The following is a 21342-nucleotide window of genomic DNA, read 5'->3' as shown; positions in this document are numbered from 1 at the left end:
GACCTTAGTCTCCGTACCAATAAAATGGAAATAATCTCCTTCTCATTTCTTCCTTCAAAAAGATTTGCATAAACTCTCTTGAAACCAACAAAGTACTTCAAAGTCCCTTGATATTAGAGTCTAATGTGAGACAGCATTAATTATGATGCAACCACTGTCTTTATTACCAACAAGAAGTAGACAGCTATGGGACTGATTTTCTCCTAAGATAGCAGATTCCAGACAAGATTTAGAATTATTGAGGCAGCCCCATGTTCCTCTGCATAGTCAGCTGTGGCTCAGGGACAAATGCTCAGGATGAGAGGGGAGTGAATGTTAATTCTTAACGCTTTGCTTAAGACAATCGGCAAGTTTAGTCCATGCTACTACATCAGAGGAGCAGCATCCAAGAGAGGTAAGGACCTAGGAGGACATCTCCTAGGACATCCTGGTGTACAGAGATGTAGCAGTTTCCGGAGAGTAGGAAGTTGATGGAAAGGTTTGCAATTATCCTTGCAAAGTCTGAATTGGGGAGGTGAGGCTTTTCCCAAAATTTGCAGTTGACCATATATTGGGAATCACTGTTTGAATAGACCCTGTTGCAGAGAAGAAGCTGAGAAAAATCCAGGCCAAGACCCAGAAACACCTTGACTGGTATGCGAGAGATGGGCTACGAACACTCTGCATCGCCAAGAAGGTAGGAAGAACATTTCTGCTCATTGATCTTGTAACATTATTAAAAGAACATAAAGCTAAAAGACTTTGGTGTTTGTTCCTTCAGCTGTTCTTTATTTGGGGTGCTTAAAGAGGGTTGAGGCACTTTTCTATCGACTATTCAATCCTTTGAAAGCCCTAGCTCAAGTCCCAGGACCTAGGTCTTTGATATCTGTATCCCCCACAGTGCTTAGCACCATGTTGAGGACACAATAAGCACTCAAAATGTACTCATCGATTAAACTGAATAAATAAGTGGTGTGGTGCTCAGCTTATCGGAAGCCATTGTTAGATCTAGAGACTGCAAAAGACAATCTATGAAGATGAATGAGACTGTTAAAGAATCATCCTTGGTACTCTGCTCACAGAATAGACACCTTACTTCCTCAGCTCCTTGGGACCAGAATTAATTAATCAATCAATTCATTATTCATTCATTCACCGAATATTCATTAAAGTTCTTTCCTCTATGCCAGACGTCGGGGAACAACAAAGTTAAATAAGGCAGTGTCCCTGCCCTTGAGAAGCTTATGGCCTAGGCTGGACAGAGAGTGTGGGGCTGACGGGGGAAGAATAAGACAAACACACAAATAATTATGCCACAAGGCTAAATGTGTTGTTGCTCAGTCACTTTTCATTCACCTCTGACTCTTCGTGACCCCATTTGGGGTTTTCTTGGCAAAGATACTAGAGTAGTTTGCCATTTCCTTCTCCAGCTCATTTTCCAGATAAGGAAACTGAGGAAAAATAGGATTGAGTGACTTGCCCAGGGTCACAGCTAGTAAGTGTCTGAGGCTAGATTTAAACTTATGAAGATGAGTTTTCCTGACTCCAGGCCCAGCACTGTGTCCATTGCACCACCTGTCCAAGGCCGAATGTAGCAAGTGCCAAGTAAGAGGTATAAAGTTAGCTAATAATTCTAAGGAGGAAGAGATCATATCCTACTTGTAGGAGAGGTTGTCTGAGGGGGTAAAATTAAGAGTCAGTTAACAAGTATTTATTAAACTCTTACTATGTTCAAGAGACTGTACTAAGTGCTAGGGATACAAAGACGGAAATAAAATAATGCCCCCAAGGAGCATACATTCTAGTGGGGAGACTATGTAAACAACCATATACATACAAGATATATACAGGGCAAATTGGAGGTGACCTCAGAGCGAAGACAGTAGCAGCAGAAAAGATCAGCAAGTCCTCTTGCAGGAGTTAGGATGTGAAAGTCAGAGAATACTTCACCTGACTTTGCAGTGAAACTTAAATGTGAACATAAGAGATCATTAGCACACAAGGCCAGTCCAGTTCAGGAACTGTTGCAACAAACTGGAGTTTGGAAAAAACTTCCTTATCTGCCCTGTAGGTCTTAAAAGAAGAGGACTTCCACAGGTGGGCCAATTTCCGCCGAGAGGCTGAAGCGTCCCTTGAAAACCGAGAAGAGCTACTAATGGAGACGGCCCAACGTCTAGAGACTCAACTCACCTTACTGGGTAACTAAAAATAAGTCATTATCAGATGAGAAAAGAGAAATATTGTGGTTGTAAAGAAACTTTTTGGCTCCAACAGCAACAAGACTTTAAATAGATATAAATTGAAAACTCATCCCCAGGAGACCTTTGCCACAAATGAAATACCTCAAATACTAATCCAAGTTCTGTTCACTTTGCTTTCTGAGGAATTCCCTCTGGGAATATTATATAACTCATGTAGCCAGGCTACCTTGGATCCTATCCACCTCTTCCTCAAAGCTCAATCTATTCCCTATCTTGGACTGAATCTCTATGGACTCATAGAATAATAGAAAGTTAGCACTAGAAAAGACTTTAGAAAATAGAATGCCAGAGCTGGAAACGACTTCAGAACCTAAAAGACGGAAGCTGGGAGGGACCTTTGAACAATGAATGCCAGAGCTGGAAGGGACTTTAAAACACAAAATGTCAAAGCTGAGACTGTAGAAGTCAATGTCATCCAATTGCCTTATGTCACACATGAAGAACCTGAAGCCCAAGGAAATTAATTGATTTCCCCCAATGTCCATAGATAATATTCATTCATTCAAGAAACATTTGTAAAGTGTTTATTATGTGCCAGGTACTGTTCTGGCAAAAAGACGCAAAAGGTAGCCCTTGCCTTCAAGGAGCTTACAGTCTAATGGGGGAGAAAACGTGCAAACAAATATATTCAAAGAAAGCTATATACAGGATAAATGGGAAATAGCTAGCAGAGGGAAGGCACTAGAATTATGGAGGATTAGGGAAGGCTTCTTGGAGGAGGTGGGATTGTTAGGACTTAAAAGAAGCCAAGGAGGCCAGTGGCAAAGTCAGGACTAAAGTCCCAGTTTCTAGACTGCCACTACATCAAGTACAAGAAATAAAGGGAAGTCGGTGAAATGCAAGGCAAGTGTTTCTGGTTGTTTAGGACCCAAAGCTTCTTCAGCTGTCTTTGATGTGTGTGCCCAGCACTAAATAGAGTGTTAAAGATAAATCAAAGTAGGTCACACCTGCTCTTTTTCTCTAGGAATCAATTAATAAGCATTTATTAAGTGCTGACTATGTACCGGGTACTAGGGATGAAGACAAAAATAAAATTGTTCCCACTCTCCAACAGCTCCTATTCGACCAGAGACAGGATCAATATCTATGTGGCCTAAGACTAGAGGGAGAGATTCAGCCAGGAGCTTTATCTTTAACTTATATGATCGTAACTTTTTTCAGGCATGAGTTTTTTCTTTGTAAACTGGGGAAAATTGTAAGTATCTTATCTTACCTCATGATGCATGGTTGAAATCAGGTGAAAAAGCTTGCTTTAAAAAATCACCTTGAAAATGTAAAATCACTGTAAGATTTATCAACAAAAGTTAAAAAAAGAGAGAAATCAATTAACCTTTGAAAGAGGCACAGCTGCCTCAAAGTGTATACCCAGAGAATTTTCTGATTGTCTCACTGCCAAGGTCTCAAAGTTATAACTGCAGGTCATTTAGCAATTCCTGATGAGTGTACCACTTCATTGTTCATAAAATTAAATTTTTTATCTCATCCTTTATCACAAATTGTTGCCATTCCATCTTTTGCCTGCCTTGAAGCAATAAAACCAGCTCTTCACCCTTACTTTGACCTCCAATCCCCAGGCCGTCACCCCTATATTGGCTACAGTCTTCTCCTTTCCCTATCTTGACTCTCTGGTGAAACACTCAGCTCTTCATCTCTTGAGTCCCTTGCCCCTTTTGTCCGATCTAACTCTGCGAAGCCTCAGTCTTGGATTATTTTCCATTATCCACTGCCTTCAATCCTACTCATATGCTTCTGAATGAAGCTGGAGAAAATCATGAAACCATACTGAGTCTGCTACAAATGCGCGTTACATAGTCTCAACCGGGCCCTCATCACAGCAAGGCCCTTGTGCCTTCTTAGTTGACTCCATTCCATTGATACAGCAACTCTTCCAAACCTTTTCATCCCTCCCCATATCTCCCCTGGCTCTCCCTATCCCTACCATCTCAGCTGAGAATTTTACAAAACATTGAAGACCATTCACAGAGAATTCCTTTTCCCTTCCTCCTTATACACCATTAAAATGCCTTCTGCCACTTTCTCCTCCTTTAATCTTGTTTTACAAGAGGCAGCCCTTCTGCTTGCCAACGCAAACTCCTCTATATGCATAAGTGATCCCATCTCATCACAAAACATCTCCTCCAGCCGACTGTCCCATCTCTCATCCCCACTCTCTCACTTCAAAATCTCCCAGGCTGGGGCAGCTATGTGGCAGTGAGTAAAGCACGGGCCCTGGAGTCAGGAGGACCTGAGTTCAAATGTGACCTCAGACACTTGACACACTTACCAGCTGTGTGACCTTGGGCAAGTCGCTTAACTCCAATTGCCCTGCCTTCCCCCCTAAAAAAATGAAAAAAACCAAAATCTCCCAGTCTACTAGCTGCTTCCCTACTGCCTACTAACGTGCCCATGCCTTACCCATCCTCAAAAGAAGCTCCTGAAAGCAATTGTCCTTTATCTCTCCTCATTTCCATGGCATAGTTCTTTCTCAGTATCCTTTGCTGGATCTTCATCCATGTTATGCCCACTAACCAATAACTGTAGGTATTCCGTAAGACTTCATATTGGGCCCTCTTCTCTTCTCCTTCTATATTATTTCACTTGGTAACCTTATTGGTTCCCATGAATTCTACTATTATCTCTATATTGGTGATTCTCGGATTTATTAGTCCAGCCTTAAACTCCACTTTCTATAAGATACCTCTCCTAGACCTCCCTCCTTCCCTCTGAGATTATCTCCAACTTAAACCCTGTATACATCATGTTTGTGTATAGTTGTCTGAATGTTATCTCCCCCACTAGACATTAAATTCCTTGAGGGCAGAGATTTTTTTTAAACTTTATTTGGCTCCCCAGTGCTTAGCACAGTGCTTCTCACATAGTAGGCATTTAATGAATGCTGGTTGACTTGACTTAATGGTGCCAGATTTAGAGGTTGCCTTAACAGCATTTCAAATCCTTTAGCTACACAGAAACAACAAAGCTTAGCACCTAAAAAGCAAGAATAAAAATTAATTAAAATAAGAAGCTAGCAGATGGCATATTGGCATGAATGCTTTCCCCTGCCCTGCCCAGGAGAAGCCTCCCCAGAAGCAAACCTACACTATGTTCCTAGAGACTTTTTTCCTGTCCAGTCCCCATCCCTCCAAATGAGGCAAACCTTTTGTGCTACTTGCCCTGGGCACAGTGCTTCCTAGTTATGACTCTGCTCTGGTGGCCTCTTTCATAGCACCAGATCCTATAAATCCTTTTCAATAAGGTTTCCTAATTTTTCAGTACTGGACTCTGGAATAGCTCAAAAGGGATATTTTCTAGGCCAGCTACTGAGAAGTCCTCATAAACTAGGACTGAAGTAGGGATAATACAACTTGTCAGAACCTGTCAATTTATCTAGCTATGAAAGATCTTTCAGTCTCCCTGGTGAAAAAGTTTCATTTTCTTCTTCACGCAAATAAATGTCCTTTTCCCCCTTCCCCCATCTACCTCCTACTTTGATCTATATCATCTTCAAAGTCTCACTCCTTCTGCCTGATCCCTGGAGGAAAAAATGGGGCAAGAACCATAATTTTTCACATGGTTGTTTACTTCTGCATTTGGACTGGCTATCCAAAGCAAACACATTTCCTCAAAGAAATCATTTTTTCTTCCCTCAAGGTAGCTGGAAGAGAACTGAGGCTGGGGAAAGATTTCCACTTGTCACTGAGAGACTCTCATTCCATTAAATAGCCACACTGTAAAACTGCATTCTTAGGCTATTATTGCATTCACGTAAGGTCCTGCAATAGGAAATTATCTGTTCAGCATGCTTCTAGCGTCACTCCTTTGCCAACGAGTTGTCATTTTGGATTATTAAAAAGAATGAAATGCTCTGCTTGGGCAATGAGTGAAATGTGTAGCCAAGTCTTTGGTCTAAAAAAAAGCCTCAATTTAAATGCAGATTTTGTTTGATTGTCGAGTCGTTTAGCTACTGTTCAATATTCTGTTGTATATTCACTAAGGATTGATGCCGAGCTTAAGATAATACAAAAAATATAAGGAATCTGCTGGCCTAATTAGTATCCCCCTTTCAGCCACATTATCTCCAACCTAAATGCAGCATCAGTTCTGCTGCTGGTCTTCAATTTAAGAGGGTTAATTTCAACAGGGTGATTATGCCTGAAGAATTAAATCCATGGCTCTCTTCCCCAATAGGTGACCCAGCTTGTCTCTTCTCTTCCCCAGGAGCAACTGGGATTGAAGATCGACTGCAAGAAGGCGTGCCAGATACCATTGCTGCATTGAGAGAGGCAGGGATCCAAATCTGGGTCTTGACAGGAGACAAGCAGGAAACAGCTGTCAATATTGCATATTCCTGTAAACTCTTGGACCAGACAGACACCGTTTATACCATTAATACAGAGAGTCAGGTGCGTCCAGACCAGGAACCTGGTTTCCAAGTCCAGAGTCCACCTTAGCAAAGAGGAGAGTAGGCAGCATGGTGGGATTTGAGGGGCAGTATGAAGGATGATCCCTAGCTCCCAAATATCTTAAAAAATTCCCTTCGAAGTAGAAAAGTCCTTAAAACATAGAATGTCAGAACTGGAAAGGGCCTTAGAGAACAGAATAGCAAAATTGGAAGGGACCTTGGAATATAGAATGTCAAAGAGGGAAAGGACTAGAAAACACCTTTGAGCCTTAGAAGAGATCATTGAGTTCAAAACTTAGTCTTTGTAGAGGGAGGCATTACAGCCTAGAAATATGAAACGACCTTCCCAAGGTCATTAACACATCAACAGATAGGACTATCACTTCAATTTCCTGATTCCCTTACCAATGTTCTTTCCATTATTCAATCCTCCAGCTTCCTTTCTCTTTGATCCTGAAATGCCCAGGTTACTAAATCCCATGAGTGAAAGCACTTTAACTTAAGGCCCTTGTTAAAATGTAAATATATGTACTTGCTTAAGCAGCACACATACTAAAATGTAAATATATGAGAAGGAAAACTCTCAATTGTTTATCTCCCAGTAACTCAGCTCATATTATTTTCCCAAATTAGTCCCAGGAGAGATGGGACATAGGAAATAGCAACCCAGAATAGTAAAGTTTTGATGGAAGGGGGGTAATGTAAAACAAGATAGAATACTGATAGAGGGCTGGTCCTGGGTGGCCAGGCTGCAGCAAGAGGACATTAGAACCTGGAAAATGATGGAGTAGAAAGAGCATTGAAATGGAAGTCAAAGGACCTGGGTTTGAATGTGAGCTCTTCTGTTTTCTGTTTGTGTGACCTCAAGCAAGTTATTTAACTTCTCTGGACCTTAGTTTCCTCAGAAATCTGTAAAATAAAGAAATTGGACTGGGCAGATGCCAAGGTTCCTTACCTCTATGATACCATGAGAAGATTCCCAAAGGCAAAAAAAAAAGTTTGGGTGCTAGATGGGTTGTAGGAATAAACAAGGACCATGACACAATTTGGTTTTCATTCTACCAAGAGACCATAGAATAACAAGCGCAGATAACTCTCCATAAGAAAAACGTCTGAGCCCCCTGCCCCCACATGCATGGAATAGTCATTTGTATTGCCAGCAGATGCATGGATTATTACGTGATTAGATTAAACCACAATGAAGTTTCAAGATGAAAATAATCTCAGAAAAATCTTTGATTTTAATATTATGCTTATGAAAAAAGTAATTTGCAGCTTGCTTAAGTGCCTCATCCTGTAATAGTGTTGATGCTTGCCTTCTCTGCTTGAAATGGAAATTTCATTTGCAATGATAATTTCCCTCCAGGTGATACCTGGAGGAGGAGAACATCTTTCAAAGTGTGAGTCAACTTTAGGAGGGGGGAAAAAGTTGGAGTGGTGGAGAGAGCTGGTGTCAGGTCTGTTCAACCCAAGATGTTTTCCCAAAGAGCCCGGAATGCTTTCTGATTGTCTTTCTCCAAAGTAATCTGTCATTGAGCTTACCCCCGTTCCAATCAGTCACAGACAAACTACTGAGACCATCTCCAAGGTTGCCCTTGTCCTCTGAGAAATAATAATAATAATAACAGTAGTGAGGATAGTAATAGTTTAAAAAGTATGTAGTGCTTTAAGATCTGCTAAATGGCAAATAGCAAATCCTCACAATAACCCTGTGAGGTAGGTGATTTTACAGATGGGGAAACTGAGGCCAAGAAAAGTTAAGTGACTTGCCCATAGTCATATAGTAAGTGTCTGAGGCAGTATTCAAACTCAGATCTACCTGACTACATTTATCGTTCATTCAAAAAGTATTTATGAAGGAAAACACTGCACTTGATACTGAAAGAAACAAAGATAGACAGTTTAATATTGTATATAACAGCAGTGATTCTGGAAACAGAAAACCTGAATTTAAGTCGGTCTTTCACCAAGCAATTATTAATCGCTTCCTGTGTTCCAGGCACAGGAGAGACAAAGAAAGGTGAAAAAAATCATAGACCTTTATCTCAAGGAGCTCACAGTCTAATAGGAGAGATGACATTCAAACGACTATGTATAAACAAGATAGAGAGAGAGAGCAATTGGAAGATAACATTGGAGGGAAGGGACTAACTAACAGCAGATGAGAATGGGGAAAGCCTCCTAAAGAAGGCAGGATTTGAGCTCAGCTCTGATGAAAGCCAGCTTCTAGGTGACACCATAGTGCACAGAGCACCAGGCCTGGAGTCAGGAAGATTCATCTCCCTGAGTTCAAATCTGATCTCAGACACTTACTACCTGTATGAACCTGGGCAAGTCTTTTAACCCCGGTTGCCTCAGTTTCCTCATCTGTAAAATGAGCTGGAGAAGGAAATGGCAAACCACTCCAGTATCTTTGCCAAGAAACCCCCAAATGGGGTCCTGAAGAGTCAGACAGAACCAAACAACAGCAGCTGAAGGAAGTCAGAGAAACAGGCATCAGAAGCAAGGCAGAAGAGTATTTACTGTAGGCATGAGAGAGAGCCACTATAATTGCATGAAGTCAGGATGTGGAATATGTGAGAAACAGCATGTGGGCCGATGAAACTTGCATTCAATTAGAGGAGATAACATGAATGCATAAAAGTAAACAGAAAATATAATCAAAGTCAATAAAGTTTCACTATATATCCAGGGGAGATAAGGACCTACACTGGAGTCCTGCTTTGTCTCCAGGGCTCACAGAGTCATCTTGGAGGAGTAATGGCTTTGGCATGCCAGGAATGATGCCATGAGCTCTCCCAGCGAGCCACGGAGTATCAGAAAATAGAGGCTGTTTCAAATGACTCCTACCCATCATCCATTTAAACACTGGTGCAGCCCACACACATACCTTGCACGGGGTGACAACAAAAATGACAGATGAGAAGTGAATCATTAGTACTCCAAAATGTTGGCAGCGAGGCTGAAGGGGCACTGAAATTTCTAGGTCATGCCGGTAACAGTAACACTTATTGAGCAACCACAGTATGCTGGTGCCTATCTTTGCCTTTGTGGGAAAATAACTGAAAAATTAAAAGCCACCATCCCTACCTTTGAAGTGTTCTGAATCCAGTCAGCCACTGCAAGGCGCTATATTTGCCTGCATATAGAAAAGCAGAGAGATAGAAGGGATTAAAGGCCAGTCTTGGAATTAGCGAGACCTGGGTTCCAGTCCTGTCCACTAGCTTGTATAACCTCTCAGTGCTTCAGACAAGTCTCTAAAACTATAATTTACAGACGAGTTGCAAGCTGCTACTCTGCATCAATGGAGGGTATTTCCACACCAATGAAACCACAGGTCTGAAAACACCTAAAAATATCCTACTGACCACCTTGTGACCTTGAAAAAGCTGCTTTCTTTCTCTAGGTTTCAGTGTCCTCATTTTATAAAATGAGAGAGTGGACTAAATGATCTCTAAGTACCCTTTCAAATCTAATATTCTGTGGTTCTATGGTAACTGGAGCCCCATTCCTATTCAAATTTGTTCAAAAAGAACGAATTCAATCAACAGATTACATGGGGAATAATGGGTTCATGGGATACTAAAGAAAACATTTTTCCATATACTTCTCAGGGTGGGATCAAATTATACCTTGCAGAATTGTGAGCCTCCAGATATATATAATATGGGATTTAATTATCATAAAGACAAACAAGTAACTTATAATACAATTCAGGCAAGGGATAAAATCAAACTATTTGAATCTATAATTTATCTAGACCATTTATCTCCCTAAACAAGGGTCATATATAAGGTTTAGCTGGTTTAATATATATATATGTGTGTGTGTGTGTGTGTGTATTTATATATATATAGTTGATTATACATATATATAATATATATATATATATTAAACCAGCTAAACCTTCTAACTTTTAGGACCCAGCATAAAGGAATTTCTCTCTCTCTCTCTCTCTCTCTCTCTCTCTCTCCTTCTCTCTCTCTCTCTCTCTCTCTCTCCCCCTCCCTCTCTCCCTCCTTTCCCCCTCCCTCCCTCTTCCCCCCCTCTGTCTCTCTCCCCCTCCCTCTTCCCTTCTTTCCCTCCCGCTCTCTGTCTCTTTCTCCCCTGCTCTCTGTCCCCCCCACTCTCTTCCCTGACTTCTTTCTTGGTGTCTCACCCTCTCTTTTCTTCTCTCTCTCCTTCCTTCCTTTTGGACTATCTATAATTTTTTCATATTCAGATCATGCCCAGACCTGACTGAAATGACTGCAAGGTGATGAAGTATTTTTCAGTGCTGATGTGCATGGCAGACCAATGGATAAGATTTAGCAATCTGACATTGGGACTAGAGTACTGGACTTAAAATCAGAAAGACCCTTCTATGTACAAGTCTTACTAGCTGCGTGACCATGGATAAGCCACTTATTTTTTTCATTTCATCATCTGTAAAATGGGGATTAATGATAAACTCTGTCTAAATCACAAGTTTGTTATGAGAAGCCAATGAGATTATTTATATAAAATGCCTTCAAAACTTTGAAGTTTTATATAAATAACATCATTGTGTAATACAAAGGTTTGGTATGATACTAAACTCAGAGCTAGCAGACCCGAGTTCTAGGACCCACTCTATGACAGACTCACATTGTGAATGCAGCCAAGTCAGTTAAAGATTTCCATGTTTCTGTTTTCTTCAAATTTTGTAGACAATGTAGATTTAACAGCATTTTGAAAAGAATAAAACGAATGGAATAAAGGAAGGGAGGGAAGGAGAGAGAGAAGGAAAGAGAGAGATAGAGAAAGAAAGAGAAGGAAGGAAGAAAAAAGAGAGAAAGAGAGAAAGGAAGAAAGGGAGAGGGGAAGAAAGAGAGAGGAAGGAAGGAAGGAAGGAAGGAAGGAAGGAAGGAAGGAAGGAAGGAAGGAAGGAAGGAAGGAAGGAAGGAAGGGAGGGAGGGAAGGAGGGAGGAAGGAAGGAAGGAAGGAAGGAAGGAAGGAAGGAAGGAAGGAAGGAAGGAAGGAAGGGAGGGAGGAAGGGAGGGAAAGAGAGAGAAGGAGAGGAAGGAAGAAGGAAGGAAGGGAGAGATAAGGAAAGGAAGAAAGGAAGGAATAGGGAAAGAAGGAAGGAAGGAAGAAAGAAAAAAAGCATTTATCAAGTGTTTACTACATTTTACACTGTGCTAAGTATCAGGGATACAAATAGAAAAGTAAAACAACCCCTGCTCTCATGGAGTTTACATTCTAATAGTGGAGACAAGCTCTATAGGTTTCAACTGCAAGTGAGATGGAAAGGGCCCATAGTCTTAGGGTGCAGCAGCAAGGTAGGTAGCAGTGTATCCTCTTGAGTGTCATTAAAGGTGGCCCGTACTTACTATTAGGGGGTAGGATTTATTATTGTTGTTATTGTTTTCTGTTTTATTTCATCCCCAGATCAAACCTCATCTTAACAAACAAGTTCTTACTCTAATCATCCTCTCCTGAGTTCCACTGAAGCGAGGGATTTTGGTTCCACTGAAATATCTTTGATGCTATTTCAAACGCTACAGTGAGGAATGAAGAGAGTGGAAAGACTTCAAAATCTTGATATATGTTCTTCTATGATTCCTTTTATAGGAGACCTGCGAATCGATCCTCAACTGTGCTTTAGAAGAGGTGAAGAGATGTTACAACACAAGCAAAGCAGAACACAAGTTTTTTGGCATCTGTCTTCCTTCTCAGGAACTGTCTTCTCCCGTGGAAGCTGCAGGTCCAGATATAGGGCTGGTGATTGATGGGAAGACTTTAAATGTCATTTTCCAAGGGAATCTGGAGAAGAAGTTTCTGGAGTTGACCAAGTATTGTCGTTCAGTCCTGTGCTGTCGTTCTACTCCGCTTCAGAAGAGTATGGTTGTCAAGCTGGTGCGGGACAAGTTGAAAGTAATGACTCTATCCATAGGTAATTACCATGTCAGGGAATGGGAAGGGTGGGATCCAGCTGGCCAGGCAGGGGTCCAGACCAGAATGAAACTTGGCAGGTGGTTTGGGAATCAGTAGGATAGAATCAATGGGCAGCTAGGTGATTCAGTGGATAGTGCACTGGGCCTGGAGTCAGGAGGACTCATGTTGGTGAGTTCAAATCCCTTCTCAGACACTTACTGGCTGCCTGACCCTGGGCAAGTCACTTAACCCTGTTAGTCTCAGTTTCCTCATCTGTAAAATGAGCTGGACAAGGAAACCCCAAATGGGACTTGCAAAGTCAGACACAACTGAAATGACTGAACAGCAACAAGGATAGAATCAAAGTCACAATAGAACCAGAAATCAGAAAAAAGCCAAGGCTCTGATGGCCAAGAGATCAAAGTAGATTCCAAGAAGTCTGTGGTTTCTGTTGTCAAAAAGAGGCAATGTTCTAAGAAGCTAAGAAATCAGTAAATTAGGACGAAGTAACCATGTCTCAAGGGTTAAGGCAGACAAGGGCCAGGAAGCCAAAAAGTACAGGTAAAGCAGAGAGATTATCAATAACAGAGGTACAAAAGCCAGCCTGATCCTCAAGCAGGCTTTTCCCTCTGGCCTCCTACATTCCAAAACTAAACTTAGTGACTTATAAAAAATGCTTAAACATATGTTGTTTTTATTCCATTTGATTTCCCACTGAGTATGAGTAACCCTAGGCTACAAGATGTGCTCTGACCCTAATTAATGTAGGGATACAATGGAAAGCTGGCATTGGTGTCAGAAGTTCTCAGTTCAAATTCTGCCACTGTCTACTATGTGCATGCAAGTCTCTGGGATGCAACTTCCTTAACTATAAAATGAAAAGACTGGACTAGATGCCATCCATTGTCCTTTCAGCCAGTAAATAAATAAATATTTATTAATCACCTACTATGCTGGGCACTACACTAAGCACCAGACATACTGAGAAAGGCAAAAGATAATCCCTACTCTAAAGAAACTGACTACCCAGGTTATGATCTCAGTAAGAGAACCAGGATTACGGCAATGTCCTTACAGATAAAGTCATTATCTTTTGCCTTCTCTATCTCTAGTCCTCATCTGTGATTTTGGAGCATGAAATCTGGGGAAAATTTCAATATACTTTACACAATATCCCCTTTATTAATTACATCTTGTCTAAATGTTCAGCATAAGGCAATAGTAAGCTGCATAGAGTTTACAAGAGAAAAAAACCTTAGTGAGAGCAGCTCATTTGGATCCAGAATTCCCCTCCACTGAGCCTGAGTCTCCCACTCACCACAAAAATATCACAGAGCTCATTCTTTCGGGTCATAGAGGTACTGTAATCCCATAGCAACAGAAACAAAGCCAGCTCAGGAGAGAAACTACATGAGTGCCTCACCTCTACTTTCCTAGGCTTGCTAATGGAAGAGGTTAAAGGCTGAGACAGTTCTGCCATGGGGAAGATTTAAATTATTCATTTCCACGTTATGTTTAAAAAAAAAACTAATTATGGGAAGAATAAAGGCAGCCACAGATGACACGCTTCTTTTTTGAGATCAATAAATTTGTTTCAAAACAATTATGGGAAGATTTTTTTTCTCTCCTCGAGTTCAGCATTCTCTATGGTGAATAATATTAATTTAATTGCAGCCTATTACTGAGAAGCAGCTGTAAAAAATAAATAAATAAATAAAGTGGAAGCAATGCAGACTCAGAGATAAATTGCTAAAAGTGAATTCAGAACAGGCTTTGGGGAAGAAAGGGATCTTCAGGAAAGCAATGTAGGGGGTAGTCTGTCTATTACCCCATTGAAAAACCCCTTTCACTCAGCAGAAGAGGGTCCCATGTTCCTGAAAACAAAGAGGTTAATGACAGATATCCTAAAGCATGTTTGTTAATTTGTTTTACTTATTTAAGTTCATTAAGTTCATTAAAATTAAATCTGCAGCCTCAGACACTTACTAGCTGTGTGACCCTGGGCAAGTCCCTTAACCTAGGTTGACTCTTAAAAAAAAAAACCTAAACTAAATCTGCCAGAAACAAAATTCTACTCAATCCTATTTTCTAAGGTTCAATTCAATTCAAAAAATATTTATTGTGACAACTACATACCAAACACCGTTCTAGGTACTCAGCACACAATCACATAATGACAAATTCTCAGAAGCAGAAGGGATTTCAAAGTCACAAGTCTCACTGCTTTTTGAACAGTCTCAGCCTCTTCATCTGACACATAGTAGGCCCCTATAATAAATTCTTGTTGATTGAGTGATCTATAATATGAGGAAGTTGGACCAATTACTCTCCAGGGTCTCTTTGAGCACTAAAATCCTATGAAAACATCCCACAAAAAAATTCTCAACAAGTGGTCACTCAGATTGCGCTTGAGGACCTCTGGTGAAGGAGAGCCAAATACACACACACACACACACACACACATGTGCCAAAGGGCTGCTTCTCTGGAACATCATTCTACTGTTTTCTTGTTCTTTTCCCTTGAGCCAAGAAAAGCAAACCTAATTTCTCTTCTAGATAACTGCCTTTCAGATGCGTGAGGACAGCTACCACATTCCCTTTGATTCTCTTCCCCAAGCTAAACATCCTCAGTTCCCTCTTCCAATGCTGCTGTAAAGCATAGCCTCCCGGTCCATTACCATCTTGGGCCCCTTTGGATGTACTGCAGTTTGTTAACTTCTAGTTTGTCAATGTTCCTCTAAAAGGCAGGCTCCCAGAACTGATCCCTGCCATCAAGGAGCTTATAGTCTAGTAGGAAAGGATGATGTGGATATATAGAAATAACATGATACAATGTAGAATGGGATGAGAGCAAAGGAAGCACCAAAGTAAAACAGAGCATGTATCTCATGGCAGATCCAGGAAGTCTGTAAAGGCTAGAACTGGACCTTCAAGCAATAAAGGAATTCCAACAGGCCTAGATCTAGACATGGGCAGTTAGGTGGCACAGTAGATATAGTGCTGGAACTATAGTCTGGAAGCCTCATCATCATGAGTTCAAATCTGGCCTCAGATACTTAGAGCTGTGTGACCCTGGGCAAGTCACTTAACCCTGATTGCCTTGGTTTCCTCATCTGTAAAATGATCTGGAGAAGGAAATGGCAAACCCCTCCAGTACTTTTGCCAAGAAAACCCCAAATGGAGTCACTAATAGTTGGACATGACTGAAAAACAACTAGACAACAGATCTAGACATGTGTGTCATATCTGAGGGAGAAAGGTTTAATGTGAGTGAATGTATAGAGACAGAAAAATTAAGAAAAGCAAAAAGTAGCAAAAGAAAAGTCTCTAGGGTCCAATATTCTAGTGACATATTTCCCTTAAAATTTCATTCAGTGCCATGTCAAAAGGACTCAGCTAAGAGAGGAAAATATGGCGAACTAGAAAGAATTCTGCATCAGGAGTCATTGGCTGATAATTCTAGTCCAAATTCTGCTACTATCTAGCTATGTGACTTTGGGCAAATCTCTTGGCCTCTTATTCCTCACTGATAAAATTCCATAAGTATCAATTGGGCACTTATATCATGGCCATGCACTACGCTAGGTAGTGGAGACAGAAAGATAACACTGAAGGAATGATTTCTAATTCCCTCAGAGTCCCCCTGATTCTGTCTGCAGTCTGAGGCATCAGAAGCCTGTCTCTTGAAATTTCAGCCCTGAAATGCACACAAAACCACAGAAGCCCCATTTGTTACTCTTCATCAGTCATTCCCCATCTGTTCTCAGGTGATGGTGCAAATGACGTAAGCATGATCCAGGCTGCCGACATCGGAATTGGGATATCTGGACAAGAAGGCATGCAGGTATTGCTATCTTCCTTTTTCCCTCACTCTTTTTCCTTATGTTAGATTTAGGCAACTACCTAAGGTTTGTAGGTGATTTGCTCTCTGGAAGAGACACAGATCAGCTCATTACTATCCACAAGTTGGTTGTCTTTCATACTTCTCTACATTCCCTGCCCAATACCTGACCAAGTCCAAAACGAGGCATTTAGCAAATTGACCATATGATCAGTATGTGTGTTGCATTACAAAACCAAGCCCTCATTCCAAAGTATAAACTAGTAGTTCTGTGATCTATCAGTTTCACTTGGCTTAATCCTACATCTCTATAATTTCTACTCATGTTCTAGGTTTTTCATGTAATCCGTTAAAAAAAAGCTACAAGAGCTATGCTCTGTCAATACATTAGAAAATCTGTATCAGTCACAATTTTTTTCAAGATGATAGCCAGAAACACAAATTAAACTTACGATGCTAGAAAGGTAGTTTTGAAACCATTTGTCTAATTTGGTCAGAATCCATCCTTTGGATATCGTCATGAAACAAACCTAACAGGAATGAAAAATTGTTCATCCCAACTGTAACTGGTGACTTGGTCCTCCATCTCACCAGAAATGAGGTGGGAAGCGGTTTGTATGTCCAAACAAATGAGATTCCAGAGCAAAGTAGTCCAAGTATCATGTGATGGTGAAAACCCTTTTGACCCCCGCCCATTAGAGATACAGAGTAAGATTTCTCCCTCCTAGGCAGTTTCTTTGGGATTGTGAATCATTTGGGGCAGGGTAGGGAAAACAGTAAAGTTTGGATGAAAGACTTTTCAGCTCTCGCTTTTCAGGCTGTGATGTCCAGTGATTTCGCCATCTCTAGATTCAAGCACCTGAAGAAGCTATTGCTCGTGCATGGCCACTGGTGTTACTCACGTTTGGCAAGGATGGTTGTTTACTACTTCTACAAAAATGTGGTAAGTGGCCCCTTAGGTCTGCCCATTAAGCCTTTACTGTGGGCCAGGAAAGCCCAAATCATACAAGTCAGCCCCTGAGTCTGTTCACTGTGACTAATGGAGAAACAGAAGACCTGCCTGCATCAGTATTCCCCTCTCCAGCCTTCCAGTACCTGAGCTCTCTGCCAATGGAATCCATTCTTTGGCTTAAAGCACTGAAGGGCCTTGGTAAAACACAAATATGCCACCTGAGAGGGATAAGGTATTAACCAATTGGTACCCTTTTATCACATTTACAGAGAGTAAGGGCATAAAGAAGATGAGACAAAGGACTGGTAGGTTTTGATGTGTGGATAAATGCTAGCAAAGATCTAGAAAATTGGAGTTTTACCAGGTAGGTCACTAAGGAAGGATATCTTATAGGTCCAGAACAATTTGTGGGCACTGAGAACTGCTGAAAAGGTATCAAAAGTGTGTGTGAGAGGATGAGAGAGGGATAAGTGTGACTCTGAATGTGCTTAATTTGGGGATTTTTCCCCCTCCCTTCACCAGCTGACATGCCATGGAACTCAGGCAAGACAAGTCACTTCTGAACCATAGTTCTCTACCTATAGAACAAGTCCCTCTGCACCTGTCGGAGGGTCATCAAATAGAGCTGCAGGAGAACTCTAATATCTCTTCCAGCTCCCTCATTTTACATATGAGGAAAACCGAGGCCTAGAAAAGTAAAGTTCCCATGAACCTCCTCACATAGAGGAACAAACAGAATGTTACTATGAATGTTAGTGGTGGCAAAACTCTTTTCCTCCAAGGCGACCATTTCCTATTCAAATACTTTTTTACAATACTCTGGTTTCCTACTTCACCACATCCCACGCATCAGAGAGGAATGTGTAACTTTAACATGGACTTACCCTCAAGTCACCCAATAACAAATTGGCCAGTGTCCTATGCAAGGGATAACAGTAATGATGAAGATGATGATAATGAACAGGTAGCACTTATATAGGCACTTTCACATTTGCAAAGCCCTTCACCTGTTATCTCATGTGATCCTCCCAACAACTCTGCAAGTTAGGTGCTATTGTTATCCCTATTTTTAAGATAAGGAAAGTACTGGGAGAGTTTAAACAGCTTGTTGAAAGTCCTGCAGCTTATAAGTGCCTGAGGTAAGTTTTGCACTTGGGTCTTCCTGACACCAAGTCCAGCACACTCATCCTCTATACTACCCACCGATGCCCAACTGCCTATCACTATTGTGTGTAGCCAGCACTCTTCCTGCTTGTTTTCTGAGAAACTGGGAGGAACTGGGTGTGGGAGCCCGGAAGAAAAAGAAATGACTGAAACAGAAAACAAAGAGAAAAAAAGAAGGCAATAGAACTCTCAGGGAAGATCCAATTTTTTTAACCTTTGATGTGACAAGTTGCCCACTAGGCTAAAAAGCAGAAGACTAAGACATCCTGACCAGTCTGGAATTTCTGGATCCCTTCACTTATCCAGAATTCAGAATGAAAATGAGCCATAGATGGGGAAACTAAGGCCGAGAGATATCCAATGATTTGCAAGAGGTCATGGGTCAAGTAGCTGGCAGGCCTCAGACCCTGGCCAGCTGACTCACAGTTCAGTTGTCTGTCCACTACAAGCCTCTGCCTCAGTTGAATGGAGCAAACTGGCCTTGAGCAAGTAATGCTACCAATGTATCTTGCTTTCTTCCTCTATAAAAAGACGATTATGATATTTCCTTTGTGAACCCCCAAAGAAATAGTGAGAGGATAATGTACATGAAAGTATTTTGGAAAGTATAAATGTCCTTGCAAATGTGAAAAATCATCTTACAACAACCATTTGTCCCTGAAAATGTTTGCCTGCCATATTTCTGAGGGCCAAAAAAATTAAAATAAAATATGAGTTATCAGCACTAGGGAGAGACACATCAATATAGTACTGAGGCCTTCTAGGAGATTCTGGGACTATAGTTAAAAGCTCTTGATTAAAAAGAAAACATGGCAAGAATCAGAACATTGCTATGCCAAAGGGGGCACAAATGCCTGGGTTAGTGCTTTTCATTATCTAGTTCAAGGACCTTGGAATAATCCCCCAGTGCCTCCAAATATAATCTGATTCCTGTTTGCATAAGGAAGAAAAGATGATTAGAACCAGGGGAATGGAAGACAGCCACATTAGACAAGTGGCATCTCAAAAACCCAAATTTTTATCTTTTGCTCCATTTTCTGGGCCCTGCTGGCAGCCGCTGTCACCATCACCACTCAAATACAGCAAGCATATCTGCTCAAAGTTTAATGTATATGTAAATGAGTAGCAGTGAAAAGAATAATGCAAATTGGATAAACTGGATAGTAATTGCATTTCAGCAAGTCAGTGCAAACAAGCCATTCCATTTGACTCGAAATTCACTTTAAGCATGAAAGATTGTTTACTTAGAATTCAGTGTCCGTGTTTAAAAAATATATATTTAAAAAGTCATCCTTCTGAATAAGTCTATGACTTCTCAACATTAAATTTCTAATATGGAAAAAAAAGAAAGAAACTTTTCCTGGCTGAGTGTGCTTTCAACGCTTATGTGATATTTATTTCCAGCCTGATGTAGTATTCTAACTGGGTGACACTGATGCGGCATTATCTCCCCCTTGCAATTAGAGGGTGGAGAACTATGACTTCCACATCCGCAACCCATTTCATCAGGGATTAAAAACCTGGCTGCTTAGAAGTTTGAACAATGAATTAATCACGGCTGCTGTGGCTTCTCAGAGGAAACAGGCCAGACAGAAATTGAAGCAATGCCGTCACCAGATCTAAGGCATTTCTCAAAAGGTGAAAAAGCTCTGCAAAAAGTGGGGAAACAACAGATCCTGAACTGTTTTGAGGAGACTGCAAAAAATAATAAAATAAAATAAGTACTCTTCCGGTGTTGCAATCTAGCTGAAGGATACATTAATTCTTCTTCAGCTGATTCATAAGGTCTGGATCTAAGATCAAGCAATCCTTCAATAATTTTTTAGTACCTACTATGTGCCCAGCACATAGGTGTCTAGGTGGTGGCAGTGGATATAGCATCACGCCTGGAGTCAGGGAGAATCAAGTTTAAATCCAACCTCAGACACTTACTAGCTGTGTGACCCTGGGTAATCATTTAACTCCACTTGCCTTAGTTTCTTCATCTATAAAACGAGCTGGAGAAGGAAATGGAAAACCACTCCAGAATCTTTGCCAAGAAAACCCCCAAGGGGTCATGAAGAGTTAGGTATGACTGAAACAAGTGAACAACAACAAAATGTGCCCAGACCTTTGCAAGGAGAGGGAAGATGTAGGATCATAGATTTAGATCTGGAAAGGACTTAAGGGGCCATCAAGTCCAACTCTTTCCTTTTACAGATGAGGAAATTGAGACACAGACAGCTTAAGTGACTTGCCCAGGGTCATATAGCTAGCAAGTATCTGAGGAAAGATTTGAATCCAAATCCAGTTCCCTAGTCACTATATCATGTTGCTTCTCTTCTGTTTAAAAAACAAAACAAAACACTTCAGTCACTCTCTCACTCAGAGGGAAAAATATTTTGGTTGGGTGGGAGTGAGGAGATATTGATCATATGACCAGCTTCAATGTATTTAAGGGGAGCTTTTGTCTGGAATGTTGATTGTAGCACGATAGATGCAGAACTGGTCTCAAATCCAGGAAGACCTAGGTTCAAGTCCCACTTGACACATATTGGCTATATGATCCAGGACGAGTCACCACCTCTCAAGGTTCTAGGCAACTCTTTAAGACTGTAAGTTACAGAAATAGTCCCAACTTGAATTGGTAGAGGGAATTTCCTTATCTGGAAATTCTCTCTAGCAATGAAATGATAAATCCAATCCCCTATGCCTATGTTTATCCCTATCCCTATCTTCCCCATAGAGTGTGAACATGAGTTCTGGTCTCTTGTTAAAAAGGAATAAAGACAACTCATGCTTAATTCTCATGGGGATTAGGCTGCCCCAAGATCAATCAATAAGCATTTAGTGTGTGCATACTCGATGC

The 21342-nt window shown here is 41.0% G+C and overlaps 1 protein-coding gene across 1 annotated transcript in view; it reads left to right on the top strand.

Moving 5' to 3' along the window:
- Positions 1–21342, top strand: part of ATP10B (ATPase phospholipid transporting 10B (putative)) — a 147729-nt gene that overhangs the window by 102206 nt on the left and 24181 nt on the right. Inside the window, exons 12-17 of the mRNA XM_036749742.1 lie at positions 573–676; positions 2051–2177; positions 6459–6643; positions 12235–12556; positions 16305–16381; positions 17196–17321. Of these exons, the coding sequence (XP_036605637.1) occupies positions 573–676; positions 2051–2177; positions 6459–6643; positions 12235–12556; positions 16305–16381; positions 17196–17321 (941 nt within the window). The remainder of the gene's footprint in view (positions 1–572; positions 677–2050; positions 2178–6458; positions 6644–12234; positions 12557–16304; positions 16382–17195; positions 17322–21342) is intronic.

This window comes from Trichosurus vulpecula, chromosome 3 (assembly GCF_011100635.1).
Source record: "Trichosurus vulpecula isolate mTriVul1 chromosome 3, mTriVul1.pri, whole genome shotgun sequence".
Classification (NCBI taxonomy): domain Eukaryota; kingdom Metazoa; phylum Chordata; class Mammalia; order Diprotodontia; family Phalangeridae; genus Trichosurus; species Trichosurus vulpecula.
The sequence above is the reverse complement of the archived record's forward strand: the minus strand, read 5'-3'. Positions and strand labels throughout refer to the sequence as shown.